This window comes from Columba livia, chromosome 1 (assembly GCF_036013475.1).
Source record: "Columba livia isolate bColLiv1 breed racing homer chromosome 1, bColLiv1.pat.W.v2, whole genome shotgun sequence".
Lineage (NCBI taxonomy): Eukaryota > Metazoa > Chordata > Aves > Columbiformes > Columbidae > Columba > Columba livia.
In genome coordinates, this window is record NC_088602.1 from 152537063 (window position 1) to 152552483 (window position 15421).

Genomic DNA, 15421 nt, shown 5'->3' on the forward strand with positions numbered 1-15421 from the left:
TCCATTTTAAACAATTTAATAGGAGTATTTACCACAATGCTACATACAAGAAACTATTTTAAATAACATTAATACAAACTAAGAAAAGTCAGTGAACCTAAAGTTAGAAAGATTTCATCTTTCACATAATAAAAGACATAATATATATGATTCATTCAAATGACTATATTATCTTAACTGTAAGAAAAAGCTTAAATAAAAGTGTTTAAACAAGGGAGCTAAAAGTCAGGCATCTAAGTTCATATTGTAGGCACTGAATAGCTGGTTTCATTTTCAGAATTGCAAACACTTTCAACTTCCACGGAGTTTAAGGTGACTGACACCTATAGATTTCCCATTAACACTTATCCACATAATTAATTTAATACATCTGAGTAGGTCCTTCGAATTTAAGAGGAGGATTTATATGCATAAATCACATGACTAATGTTTACAGGATTACAACATATGCTGATATATGGATTTAGTTATCTAATGTAAGTCTCAAAATTTAAGACTTTCAATCACAACATTTAAAATATGAGTTGTTTATCTAATTATGCATGTAGAATGAATGCTATAGTCTTTAAAAACATATTCTGTAAGGAACCCTCACCAGATTTTTAAACAGAACTATTAGTACATTTTTTCAAAGTGGCAACCAGAGTCCTCATGATCAATTATTTGAAATGATTTGAAATATTATTTGAATATTTGAAGTATTATTTGAAACACTGAGGTATTCAAATAAGAGAAATAATTCAGAAGCTGTCATCTTCCTTATTGACCATATTACCTCCACAGTTTAAAAGCAGAAATCCTGTCAGCAGAGGTTTCTGCTTAGAAATGGATGACATAGATAACTCTGGAATTGTAGAAGTTTATCCAACTTCCTAAGTGCCTAAAAAGAAAACATAATCTTTTATACCCCAAGTTTTAATCAGGGATCAGTATTTACATTTTAATCAACACCTCTAAATACTTCATTAAAATCAGGATAGTGGCCATCACACCACCATTAATATCAGTCAGTTATACATCTTTTCAGTTGCTAAATGAAAATGCACTTTCCAAAACGAGGAGTTTTAATCATTCATCCATTATTATTGTCCAGGTCAGTGTCATATTATTTGCCTTTGCTATGCTCTTGTTCTAGTAAATCACGACAGCAAAATAATGAGATTGCTCTTTTTAGCACAAGGAAAAAGGGCTCGGTCCTGCAGACACTTTTCAAGTGTCTAATTTTAGAAATGCTGATGGTTGTATCAGTTTACAGAAAATAAAGCCTGTGACAAAATCTTTAGACAATCAGGGTTCAACTCACCATAACAGTTATTATTGATATCAAGTCTGCAACAGTCAGAGAGCTACAGCACTGATATTGCAAGATAAGAACATATCAGCAGCTAATCAGGTAATGTCTTTGCAACTAAATTCATCTGAGGTCTATTAACCACTTCTGTGGCAAGATGAAAATATTTTGTCCCAGGGAGGAAAAGACCAGGCCAGCCACTGATTGGGCCTTACCCTCTTCTTTATCATCACTGAATGAGCAATTAGAGATTGTTCTGGTTTGCAACACATATAAGGAATTGTTCTTTTAAAAGACCAGATCTTTTAAAAAGGTATAACTTGATAAAGCACTGATTTGCCCTTCATTGCGTCTACTCAGATGTTTTCAACTAGCAGCAATCCAACTGTTTTCAGAGTAAAGGTCTCAAGTATCCTCCTACTTCCATCCTATTTTTTAAAAATCAAACCAAACTAAAACTCATTAAGGCTGTTTTATATCCATGTCAACTTGATTTACTTATACCAAATGGAACAATCACTTTGAGGACCTTCTAGTGGAATGATCGGCCTTGTCAGTATTCCAGGAAGAGTCACTGCATCCATTGGAATAATTAGTCTCCGACATCGCCATCTCTGTCACCTATGAGCCACAGAAAATGGAAACCTACAGCTAGTAAGGCAGTTCCAAGCAGGTCTCCCAGCGCAGTAAGATAAGGGATAGAAAAACTGTCAGGATCTTTTCCTTTTTTCCAGAAGTGGTGCACCATCCAGTCAGCAATCCACAGCAGAGTAAACACCTACGGAACAACAAACAACCCAAATCAGTATTACTATCACATAAGTTATACTGAAAGGAAGTCAACAGTCCTTAGTACTTTGCATTATTGTAAAAAACGGCTTTTGGAAAAGTACGAGTAATTAAAATGAATTAATTTCACACTAAAACTCCGCACAATTAGAGATAGACCCTGTCTTTGGCCAACCTCACTTAGTCAATCACACGCACAGGTAGAAGGAACACACTGAATCACTGACAGCGTTTTTCACTCAGTCTGTGCTTGAGGACTCCTGAAAATGGCAAGTAAAAGCAAAAACTCCAACCAAACGCAGGACTGCGCTTCTCACACAAGACACCACTCTGTACAGCGAGAGCGTACGTGGGGCTTTGAGGTCATTGTGAACTGACTGATGTTGCCCCAGATGAAAACCCTCGACTCAGGAGTGACTCTTGTTTATATGGGTCTAGAATGGAGCTGAAATCAGACGTGATTTAAAGAACACCAGGTCAGATTAAGAACAGTTTCATCTGGTTTGTATGTACTGCAAAAAATGGCCTCGAAGTTAGTTTTATGCATGAAATGCCAACTTCAGCCCTGCTGTAAAAAGGCACACCTGCAATGTATATTATGAAATTGTCACTCCAGGCTGAATTTGTCCCGCAGTAAAAGATTTCATTCCCAACTGTGAACGTCTGAACATTTGAGAGGTTTGATCTTCATACCAAAGGTATGCATAATCATTAAACTAATTTTAGAGAAGAATTCTTTTAATGTTGCAGAGCTGTATGATAAGAGATTCTGGTTCAGTGGAATCATGTGGAGATGGCAAGAGATGAATGGAGAAAGGACCACTAACTGAGCTTCCATTTCTTCTTGTCTCTTCTAAGGAACTGCTTAGGATGGAATAAACACTGTATTTTGTGTATTTTTAGTTAATCAGATCTTTAGGAAGGGTAAACTTCAGACAGTTCCTACCATAATTCGTTTTTAAAAAGTCTACTATGTACATTTAAAGGAATATGCAGTATCAACAGGAGTAAAAGGTACAAAATTCACATTTTATTTAGTAAATGATCAATTACTGGTATCAAAGGCATGCTTATAAATGTACGCAATCGTTTACTGAAATACTGATAAGATGGTTGTAACACACCTCTCCACAATAAAAAATACAGTAAAATTAATGTAATATTAAAAACTGTGTTGAAAAAGTTTTTCAATTAACCTTTGCTTTGCAAAAGTATATGTTAAAATACAAGCTGGAACTTCTAATTAAAAAAAAAAGATAGGAGTATTTGCTTAATGAAAAATGCATGGCTTATTTATATAAACATATCTTCTGAAAAGAGAACTGTGTAGTCTAAGCTAATTATGCAAGTCCTAGGTGTGCTGACTGGAATCCAAACAAATATATTTAAAACAGATGTTTTCTTTGGAAGACTATCAGATTCTTTGAGTCGGCTCCTTCTTCTGACAGAGACAAAAAGAGGCCTGTTTATAAAAGATACTGTACATTAACATCTCCTACAGGATGCACACAGAAGACTCGGTAGCGCCCCACACCAACAATAGTTCTGCATGTTCTATTAGAAGAACATTCGTTTCAAGAATGATTTTGTCCTGGTTTTGTTAAAAAACAAGTTTATCTTTTAGTGAATTTGCCTGTCAGCTAAAGCCTTCATATTAGCTGCATTTTCCTGGAGAACCAGACACATGTTTTGGTAAACCTAGCAATGGAATGAGAAGTTATTGATAAGGTCAGATTCACATCTTGCGAGAGGGGCAACAAGAAACGGGTGACCAAGAAACTGACCAACAAAGTATAATATCCCATTCATGTGAACACTTCATATAAAAGTGGGAGATCACGAGGATCTCGTCCCTTTTTCCCTTTTGCCTTTGCTTTTTCCCTTCTGCTTATGGCCGACATTAGGAGAGGACCTTGCTAGTCGTCCCTGCGAACTGAGGCCTAGTGACAGACTGAATCCAGCTCCCGTTGGCTGCAGAGTCCAATCCAGGACTTTGGTTGCCGGCTCTGCAGTTGCTGGGACTTTCAAGATTGGGTTTGTGTATTTTGTATTGTTTTCTCTATTCTTATTAGTAGCACTAGTAAAACTTTTCCAGCTCTCTCCTCTGTGTCCCTTTTTCCCTCCAGATTGCTTGTCCTTAGTGGGAAGGGGGAGAGGGAGGGGCTAAAAAGGGGAAATGGGGAGGAGAGGAGGTTAACAATACATCTGCCATGGTTTTATTGTCACCCTGCAATCAAAACCCTCGACAAATTTATAATGCATTTCTACAACACAACCAATGAGACATAAAAGAGTCCTATTTCAATGACAGTGTAGACTTTTGGCTCTTAAAAATCATGCCACGAAAACCTTTAATTTGTCTATATATTTTCCACCCTAAAATAATTGACTTGGATTACTGTGAAAAATGGGTTGTTTGGAAATGAAGTTTTGTGAACCTTCCAGATAATTAATTTGCTATATTAACTTAAGGATGCAGAACACATAATGCAAATTATAACAAAACTGGCTTCTGCAAGTAATAGGAGAAAAGTTATAGCGCATTATGTTAACTGATGCTTATAACAGTATATGATAGCAATTGGACACAGTGCTTACAGAATAAGTTATCAGGTCGCAGTTCAGCAGCCTTTGTTTTGATGAATAATGCTACCATCATGCATCTGGATGGCTTGAAATTCACATTTAAGGTTTATACAGATGAGTGTCTGGAAATGGTTGCTTATTTGGCCACAGTAGTTTGTGTTGCCAGACAAAAGTCCATCAATGTGAGTTAAATCTTTAATGAGATTTTTCTTCTTATCAATGTTAAGAAGGGACAATCGAAGTCATCAATGAACTGATATTTAAAAAAAAAAAAAGCCCTACCTATGAGTTTGCTGAATCTTTGAAAGTAAGAAAGTCCTTGAATTTTTGAATTTAAAGTTATAAGAAAAGTCACTCACAAAGTTCTGATAGATGTATAAAAAAAAAAAGGAGAAAAATAATACAAAAGACATTGCGAGACTTGTTACTTTAGTAGCACAACACTTCAGATTTTCTGGGATTTATCAGTGACCTACACTTATTTCAGTAAAATCACACAGATGGCACAGCAGTACAAATACTGTGTACTTCCGCTCTGCACTCACGCTATGAAGAAGAAAACCTTCCTGCTTCACATTGAAAACCCGCTGGTTTTGAGGGGAAAAATAAAGGGATCGACCTTCCAGAAAAGCCCAATAAGACAGCAGAGAAAGTATCTGTTTAGCATGAAATGCTGTAGAAAAGTGATAAGAAAAGCTTCTAAATATATGCAGAGCTGTTCAATATGTGAGGTAGTATTTTAAAATTATTTAATATACAGAGGAAGGGAACTTTTTGCAAAAAAAGTGATGAGTAGTAGAAGAATTATGAAACAGAGCACCAGGAATTCTCCTAGACTGAGAATGAAATAACTACAAGTTTCACAAAAGATAAAAAGAACCTAAATATCTATATATGTACTAAGAAAAAGGAGACAGGCTATAGTCACTGATCAAAAGGAAAAAATAAATGCAGCCCAGAGCAAGGACTGGAAAAATACAGATAAAATTGCAGTTGTTTTGATTTTTTAAAAGGAAGATCATGCTAAGTTATTACTCTTCCGGAAAAAAAAAATACAATCAAAATTGAGGAAAATGGAAGTAAAGATATCATCAGTTTTAGACTGTATTTCTAAAAAGACTTATCAGTCACATTGTCACAAAAGGCCCTCAGAAGATAAAAGCAGCAGAATACAGCAATAAGAATGAGAGGGAGAGAGAGAAGGAAGGCAGGAAGGAAAGAGCAAAGTCTTTATCAAACCCTAATAATGAAGATTCTGAAAACAAGGCTTATAAGCACACATATCATTTTGTACAACAAAGGACAGAAATAGAGAGTAATTCTTGATATTGAACTTTCTGATTCAAATTATGAATATCAGATTGAAACCAAAATTGAATAGGAATGTTTAAATAAAAGTGAGCCTCACTATTTAAAGCTTAAAAGTTAGGATTGCAAGACTGAAAATGGGAACATTATACACTACAAAGCAGTTTTCTTCCTTTTTTTTTCCCCTATAAGCTACCTTCATTTTCTCATGTAATTAATTTATCATGACTTCTGAATTGGGAAAAGAATGAAACTCTATTACTTAAAATAAAAATATATAACTCCCTCCAAACACCCTTAATACTGTCTAAGCTTCCTATAGCCTAATCGATATCTTGTAGGATGCTGTAATATTATTATTGTTTCCTTCACGTGGGATGACATTATTTCATCAGTGAATGCATGCCAAATTTACAGTGATAAAAAGTAGAACATTCCAATGCATATTATTTGTAAAACAGGTTTGGATATTTCATGTTTATATTAGTTTATAGATTAGTTGCTGTGATTAGTGAATCTCAACACCAGACTGGAACGAGAAAGTTTAGGTTATATATTTTAAATGCTTTTTCACACAGGTGTTACTGAATTTCTACTATAAGTTTAGTATGTAGAACCAAGGCCTTTTAACAGTTTATTTAGTATGCCTTAATTGGACAGGATATCCTGCATGCTGCTGGTACTGCTGATTCACCTTAAATAGTTTCCATGTGAAGGTGTGTTATAAAATAGTTTAATTCTCCTACTTTAGACAGGAAACACAGATGCAAATTAACTGTGGTAACCTCTTTCAAAAGTATTTCAATTCTGCTTTGGTCTCAAACTTCTATTGAATCAAAATTCACTTACAATGTGACCATGACAAGATCTGGTAACTACTGCATAAGAACTCCTATAAATCCATAAAATTCAAAAGTAAGGTTTCTTGTGGGGTTTGTTGTTGTTGTTGTTTTGTTTTAAATTATGAGAGAAAAACTGCAATTCTCTAAAAACTACTGTGTCCTGACTTTGACATCATTCTCACCAGATTTGCGGTTTAGGTCCTCTAGTGGTTTTGACTCTTCATTAAGTTAAGCTTTAAATTATATATTACATTTCTCAGATTTTAAATGGCTTTTTATGTCTTCATGTGAAAATAAGTAGTAACTGTAAAGCTCTCATAAGAGATTTACACTAAACTTACTTGCTGAATTTCCATTGTCCACAGCCAGAATTCTGTAGTCAGTGAACTCTCAGAGTAGGGTCAACATATATTTTTCAAAACTGTGTTCTCAGTTAGCATATGTGGTGTGTATCAATCATGTCCAGGGGAAATAAGTCACTATTTCCTCCAAACCTATAGAGATTTCCACCATGTCTGGCTGCAAAGGAGCCACTGTACAGCAAGTTCTTTCTGGCTGCTGTTGTTCGTGTTGTAGCTCAGTGGTATCAGCTACGCTATGGTATCTAAGCACCCAGACAGCATTACATATGTTCATGTAAGACTAAAACTTCATCAGGTAAAAAGGAGGATACCATCGTAACTGAAGTTGTTTCTAAATCCATTTGATGATATTGATGTAATTTTGTGGGAAGGAACTTTATTTTTTATTCCGCAGTTTAAATCCAAACTCCTCAGACTGTCGTCTTAATTTCTTCGGAGTTTTCCCAGACACCCTGGTTTGGCCAAGACAGCCCTAATTTCAGGCTATTTGTCAGATGTCTGAATGCAACCCAGACCCTTCAGTCTTCAGGTATGCTCAACCTGCACTAGCTGTAGCAAAGCTCAGCACATCATGCTACATATTATACATAAGCACTTTGAGCTCAGCCTTGTGGTGCCAAAAATGATCTGTCCCTGCTAATGCCTCAGCAGGAGCTGGGCATGGACCAGACAGCACCATGCCTGGGGGTGAAAGAGTGGCTGATCCCCACACTCTGATCACAATGAATCTGGCAAGTGCGCTTCTCATGCTGCAGTGAGAAAGCGCTGAACAGGCAGAACTGTCCAGGTTCAGACCTTGGTTTCCATATTTCCTTGAATTGTATAGTGTCTTTTGCAATTATAGGCTCTGCATTTTGGAAATAACCTTTCCTAATAGGAAAAGCAGTATTTAAAATGCATCAATATTTTCTCTATAAACACGACTTTATTTCTGTATAATGCACAGTATACCCCATGAGTTATTACTCCACATCATTAGAACCCTCACGCTAGTGATGCAAGCAGGAGGTCACTATGAGCACTGCTGAATTTTTAGTCTTCTATTGCCCCAAAGAGGCCTGAAGTCCTGCAGAAAGTTACTTCAGAGCAGTATCCATTTGACCTTCAGCGGATAAGAAGGACTGCATTTTGGAATTACTTATTTGCTTGGTAATAGCTCTGGGAATCTCCTATTGTTTGTTTATTCCCCGAGTCTTTAACGTAACTGTGTGCTCAGATTTGGTTAGGAGGTGTGAAAATTCCTCAGAGGGCATTTTACTGGCTCAGTGAGAAGACACAGAACAGAGGCCGCCTTTGAATGTGAGAGCCCTGTGCCAGGAGCGATGGCTTGGCAGTTCCAGCACTGCTCGCGTTCTGCTGCAGGTTGACAAGACAGAAGATGAAACTTTACTGAGCGCGCAGCCTCGTGCACTTAAAAAATACTCGTGCCTTTGTGAACTACAAGAGGAGGACTGTTTGTCAATTAATATATTCTTTGTTGGTCAAATGCCAGATTGTAACTGTATGTAGCATACTAGTATGTGCTTGTGTGTGACTCGTTTTTGTAAAATTTTCCTCTTAAATAGAGGCCACTCACCAAATCCAAAACGCATTGAAAAGCAATATACTGCTTTTCCTTACTGCGCATTGGCTTGCCCAGATACCATACACTGAATTATGTGAAGTACCCTACATACTTAGAGAGCATAATATTTATTTTTAATTTTCCTCTGATGCTGCCATTCATAAACACAGAACAGACTCTTCACTACAGAGCTGATTCAGACCTTTTGAACTCAAGCCTAAAAGTTCTAGTTGAATTCAGATTAATATAAATATTTGTGCAGTTTTCTCCACCTTCATGAAAATATAATTGTGAAATCCCAGCCCCTCTAAAGTTAAAGGGAGTATTATCTTGGATTTCAAGAGAAGTAATTGATAAATTTAATTGAAGAACATTTCAAGAATATGTATTTATTTAAAGAACAGAAACAACTGTACTATTAAAGGTAGGGAAATTAAAATAAAAGAAATTAAAACACTTCCTGGGTTTTCTTAAGTCTACAAACCCAGAACTGTCTTGTTCATAGAAAATCAGAATGCAGATCATAATACTGGCTCTTCTAATTATTTAAAATATCTTAATAGAATGATTTTTAGAAGCGGCTACATAGTGAAACCGTACTTTGTTTCACTACATAGTATGTTTTTGGTCAATAATAACTAAATCATACTATTGCTAATGCACATCATGTCATATTAATGACTTTTTTCCCATAAATATTTCAATTAAACGACATGCTGGGTAGAGAGTATCTAAGAACAACAGGTAGGGAGAAGATGGGAAAGAGCTAGTAGGCATGGGTAGTGAAAAAACAAAAATCAAACAATGAAAGCACCAGAATTGGATTAAACTGAAATTAAAGACCTGACTGGAACTCCAGTAATACTGCCTAGAGCTTGCAATGCAAATAAATTCCATTTTATCACTTTGGGAGGAGGAATATTAAAGTTTACAGGCAATCTGAAAAAGCCTTGTTAAAATGCCAAATAGAATTCACATATATGTTACAAATTTCCTGTAGAGATAATGTGGAATGGCATTAACTGACAGAGGAAGAGAGAAATAAAAAAGTAATAATTAAAGTTTTTGTGTTAACATTTCTTTGATTCTTTTCGGCTTACTATAACATTCCAGTTCTACCCTTGTAATTTCCTGAACCCCTTCCTCTCCATTTTAAACAAACACAGAGCAAGACAATCAGAGATAATAAACAGATCTTGAAGTCTATCAAAAATCTATTTCAGGCCACTGTAAAATGTCATTAAACAATTTAGCAATTTACAATAGTTACCTGGATTTTAAAGATAGTAAATTTGCTTTGTTGCTGTTGTTGTTTTTTAATTTAGCTTTATTTTTTAAAAGAAGTAGTAGAAAAAATGTAAATAGGTTGTGTATTGGCATAATCATTATTCAGCTACTCCTTCCGCCCCCCACTCAATATAAGCAAGGAACTGGAAAGGGCATGGTAGTGATATCCAACCTCCTCAAATACAGGACTCACCATAATTAACTCCTACCTTTGGGAATCACTGTGTTCGATTAAATTGTCATCTACCACCTCGAACATAAAAGATCCAGCCTGCAAGCAGGCTTGTAATTTTTGACAACCATTTTCATATGCCTTCCACGCAAAGTGAAAATTAATGCAAAGTCCAATATACTACAAAAAAGGCCTAGAATGCAGTTCACTCAGTGCTCAAAAGACTGTTGATGGATTTGTTTTGTTGATAATTGAAATGACAGTAATTAGCTGTGAGGTATTTCAGTTTTACAGCAGAACTGGAAAAGCTCTCATCGGGAAGACAAAAATGTAAAAGAATTCTGGAAGAATGAGATCAGTAGATGTTGGCTTATATCCAAAGAAACGGCAGCTTGAAAACTGTTCTTTACTATATCCAGGTGCATAGATGATGTCACTGAAAAAAGGGAAGAGGAATGAATACAAATATTTAACTGTTTTCCTTTCTCAAGGAGAAACATAAAAGCACACAACTGACGGACAGAAGTACTTCAGACTGACAGGTATATAACATATCACAGAAGCATATTCAAGATTTAAGGGTTAAAGGGTTAAATTGCTTCTCTGAAAATTTTAAATCTGCTCTAATTGGAGGTATGCAAAACTACAATAATCACTACTAGAAAAATGCCGGAATAATTAAAATGGGGGAAAGAATCTATTAAATATTTTCAGGTGTTAAAAAACACAGGGTTCCAAACGATAAATCTGTCAAGACCTACAAGAAGTTATAGTGTGCAATACTGTTACTCAGATTCAAAGTAAATACATCTCAAACTACCTGTTATGGCTTAAGACAAGGTAAAGAGGAAATAATAATCTATAAAAGGGAGTGGGGAAAAAAAAAAAAGCTATATGTCTGCTTTAGAGGTGAAAAATCAAGAAAATCAGTTATGGCCTTAGGGACCGCAACGGAGACGCATGACTGCAAAACTGAATAATCACACCCTGAATTTATAAAACTGAGCATCTGAAATTTGCCTCTGTAAATTACAAGGGAAAGCATTAATGTACCTGTATGGTAGTAGAGCAATTCGGCTGGGTAGTAAATATTTTTTTCTGCATCCTGAATTGGAAAGAATGTGATAGTCTCAGAAGGCAGCTATACTATGTGAGAACTTTATAATTGAGTCTTTATTTTGACATGAAAAAGGAGGAGGGTTTTGATTCTGGATATTTTATTCTGATGCATTTTTGGGTGATAGTTGTACTACTTTTTAGTTGCTAGCCTGTACATGTAAATATGCATATTCTATGCTATTAGAAACATGTGTTCTTTCTTTTATGTCTGCTGGATTTGAGTCTGAATTACTTTGTGATCTGAAAGGCCTGCCCTAATGCCTTAACCTGGTTTTCAGCTGAACTTTTGCGTTTCTCACATCTTAACCTATCCTTGCTGCTGAAGAAAAGGTTTGTATCCTTAAACATGTTGTGACTGCAGTTCTGTGAGCGGGAGTATCATGTAGATTTAATATAGATTTATGAATTCAAGTTGATTTCCATGTGAAATCTCTGCAGTATAATAATGGCTGAAATCACACCGTGTCTTACCTTCAGCAGAGGCATTAACAGGGCCCCTTTCCCCAATCTGTTTTTGTTAAGCTCATAAGAACTTGGTATCACTGAGAGAAACTTAGAAAAACTTAACTGAAAGGATTCAAAAGTTATTAGAAAGGACAGCCAGCCAGCCAGAACAGCATCATTTCCTTGGGAGAACAAAGTATAAAACAAGTGATAAGGCTGGAAACTAGCATCATTAGGTAAGAGGAAAATCAAAAGTAATTGATAACTTTTAGTATGACATTCTTACTTGCAAAGGTTGGAACATTCCCAGTTATATTCTACCAAAAAAGTATAGAATTCTGATATGAAATTAGAATCCTAACAGTTTTCAGAACCCGTCTTTATTGAAATAGCTGTGTGATAAACACAGAAAGACAATTCAGAACATTAAAATTTATAATTTTTATTAACGATTGACTGTTGGTGTTGTTTATATTTTAAAACTAAATCGGTCACATTTTTAGCAGCAATATGTATATTTAACTTACGGATATTTCAACTACTTTTATTATGTAACAAGAACAGTCAGTTTTTGTTTTTTAAGGTACAATGAAACATTATAATTAATTCAGCCAAGTTTTAGCTAAAAATTCTCTGTAGATTTAATAAAAACCTTTCATTTTGTTTTGCTGACTTCTCTAAGTAAAATTATTTCACCTTAAGACATTGCTATTTCAAAATAGCAATCTTTCATCTTTCAATCTCACATCTTTCAATAACTGCCATTGCTGGGTGTGAACAGGCCACTAGGCAAGACCAGCCAAACTAATGTAATAATGTTTGACAATTAACGCAATTACAATTTCTTGGACAGTGATCACTGCCAGACTAATTTCAACTTTAATAAATACTAAGAACGCACCAAGGAAGCTGTAACATTCTCATCTACTGCATTTTTGCTATGTTAACTAGAATAGTAATGTGAACCTCTTTAGGAGATTTCTCTGAGTCTTCCTTGACACATTCATTATTCATAAATGCTATTTTTCCTTCTCTAATAATTTACTTCAAAACGGTGCTGAAAGCTTGTGTTAACCCATAACGTCTTGTACTATTCATGAGTTTTCAGAAGTCAAATAAAACATTATTTTCTTCAAGAACTTGCTTTTATACAAGCATTTTCAAGTTGTACTTGGTTCTTACCTGTAGTAGAGCTGCAAATAAATATACTGCTATAAAGATAGGAGTTAAGGAAGTGTGGCCACTTTTCATTAAGTGGATCGTGTACAAGAAAATCAGGTGTCCAGGAATCACCAAAAGAAGCAGAACTTGAGCTGATTTGTTATTTACTCCTACAATTAAAAAAAAAATAAAAAATTCAGTTAAGCTTTTCAATTACTGTATCAGATTTTTATTCATTTTAATATAAAAAGCAATTTTGGACTTCCACAGCATTGACTATTTTGGAACAGCAGGCATTATTCTTTTCTAAAAGACTCCATAAGGGTTTTCGCAGGGTGAAGAAAGCCAGGAAAGTTAAGCAGGGCCCCTCCAGAAGACAGTGCAAACTGTCTTATTTTGTTCTGTACTCATGTTAAATATCATCTGCTTTCTTGGAGCTGCAGTGACATCCTGAAGCCTTCCTAGGAAAGAGGACGTTATGGACACCATATCCAAGACAGCCTCAAAAGTACCTTATTTTTCCAAAAAGTAATCACGTTTACCATTTCCTCATGTGCTCCAATTCATTTCATAAATCTGAAAGTGTATTACATGCCGTTGAATCATCACATTTCACCACCGTTTCTACTTTATTAGGAAAGTGGGCAATACAGGGCAGGAATAAGCTGTGAAGCAAGAATCTAGAGAGAAAATGGCAAATGGGAAGTGGAAAGCAGGGACTTGGCATAGTAATAATGTTAGATATAAAGTTTGGTCCTAACAGGAGACTGGTTTGAACTTCTAAATGACAAAGGTTAGAAGCAGGTAAACCAGCTAAGGAAAGAGGAAGGTTCAATTGCACACAAGAAGATCCATTTTCTTACTGGTGGTAAAGTCTGGCATACAGGGGGAAAATGAGGAGACGTGAGACAGTGGTTTTAATAATTAACTAGACTAATACATACCTGTACCATAATAGGTTCTGCATGGATAATAGCAACCCTTGGCTTCTTCTGGCAGCTCTCCAGGAATGCTGTGCAAATGGAGGTAGGTAGAAATTCTGCTAGCTTGAATAGCTACTAGATTACCACCGATACCTGAAATATAAAAGGAAACAAGCAGTAATATTTCACCTATTTTTTTTCCTCTAGTAGGCGATATTTTTGTAAATTTACCAACTTCCTCTATGTTTTCCACAGTCCCTTATACACAAAAGTTGAAAAGAGAAGCATCTTTAAATGTACATTAGTTATAGGCAGGCTAGCACCAAGCACTGAAATCAGTCAAAAAACTCAGGCTACAATTTGGTTTATCACTGGATATTTGGAATATCCAAATTGAAAATCTGGATATTTGGAGAGCAATTTTAATTCATAAATGCAAAAGATTCCTCCACAAGGTTCAATGCGATGCTTTCTCATAGGGGAAGCTCCCTTTTTTTGCTCCCTCTTCTTTGGAAATCCCTCTTGGAACAATAGAAGTACTATGTAGTTGTAGTAGCCGCTGCTGGATTACCTTCCTAGGTCAGTATTGCTGGGAAGTATAAATAATCCAAAGCAGATGCCCTCACTACCACAGGCATAAATGCAGATTTCACACCTAGAATCACATTGGAAAAGATTTCAAGAGCTAATCTATCCTTTGCTACAGGGCAGGATTAAGTATAATCTGCCATTCATAATTCAGGTTGAAAGGACAAGACAAATGTCTGACTAACTGATTTTTAAAATAATGATAATGATGGAGTTTCTAACTTCTCTGTGACAACTGCTGATATACTTCCCATTAGAAAAAAGATTTCTATGAAAAAAAAACCACCCTAGGATGCAAAGAGAAATAGCTGGTATTGTTACAAGGCCACTGTCTATAATCTTCGAAAAACTGTGGAGATCGGGGGATATCTCTGATGGCTGGAGGAAGGCAAGTATCACACCCATCTTCAGCAAAGCATTTGACAGTTTCCCACAGCTTCCTCCTAGACAAACTTGTAAATTACAGACTGGGTGGGTAGTCTCAGAGTAGGAAATAGGCTAACAGGTCACTATCAGAGGATGGTGACCAGTGGTTTTTACTTGGTCTGGCAGCCTGTCACAGGTGGGGTCCCCCAGGGATTGGTATCGGGCTCCACACTGGCTCGGGAGCAGCCTTGCTGAAAGGCACATGGTGCTCCCAGTGGATGAGATGAACATGAGTCAGCCATGCAGCACTGAAGGTAAATCAGGTCCTGGGCTGCATCTATCTCTACGTGCAAAGATAGGGACATGATCATCTGACTACTCAGTGCTTGTCAGGCCACACCTGGCGTACTGTGTCCAGTCTTGGTCCTCACAATTCAAGAAGGACATGGACAGATTGGAGAAGGTCAAAAGGAGGGCCATGAAGATGATGAAAGGTCTGGAGAACGTGTCCTATAAGGAAAGACTGAAGGAGTAAGGTTTTTTCTCCCTGGAGAAATTAAGGCTCATAGGAGATCTCATCACAGTTTTCCAGTACTTCAAGGGTGGCTACCAAGAGCAC

At 36.2% G+C, this 15421-nt stretch overlaps 1 protein-coding gene across 2 annotated transcripts in view; it reads right to left on the minus strand.

Moving 5' to 3' along the window:
- Window positions 1-15421, minus strand: part of SLC41A2 (solute carrier family 41 member 2) — a 55887-nt gene continuing 40466 nt past the window's right edge. Inside the window, exons 9-11 of one of the 2 annotated variants that reach the window (XM_065039088.1) lie at window positions 13870-14001; window positions 12947-13095; window positions 1-2069 (exon numbers count right to left, since the gene is read on the minus strand). In XM_065039088.1, coding sequence (XP_064895160.1) covers window positions 1884-2069; window positions 12947-13095; window positions 13870-14001 — 467 coding nt within the window. In that variant the 3' untranslated portion in view covers window positions 1-1883. Of the gene's footprint in view, window positions 2070-9077; window positions 10638-12946; window positions 13096-13869; window positions 14002-15421 lie in introns of those variants that run through there. The other variant, XM_065039096.1, reaches the window with a different exon arrangement.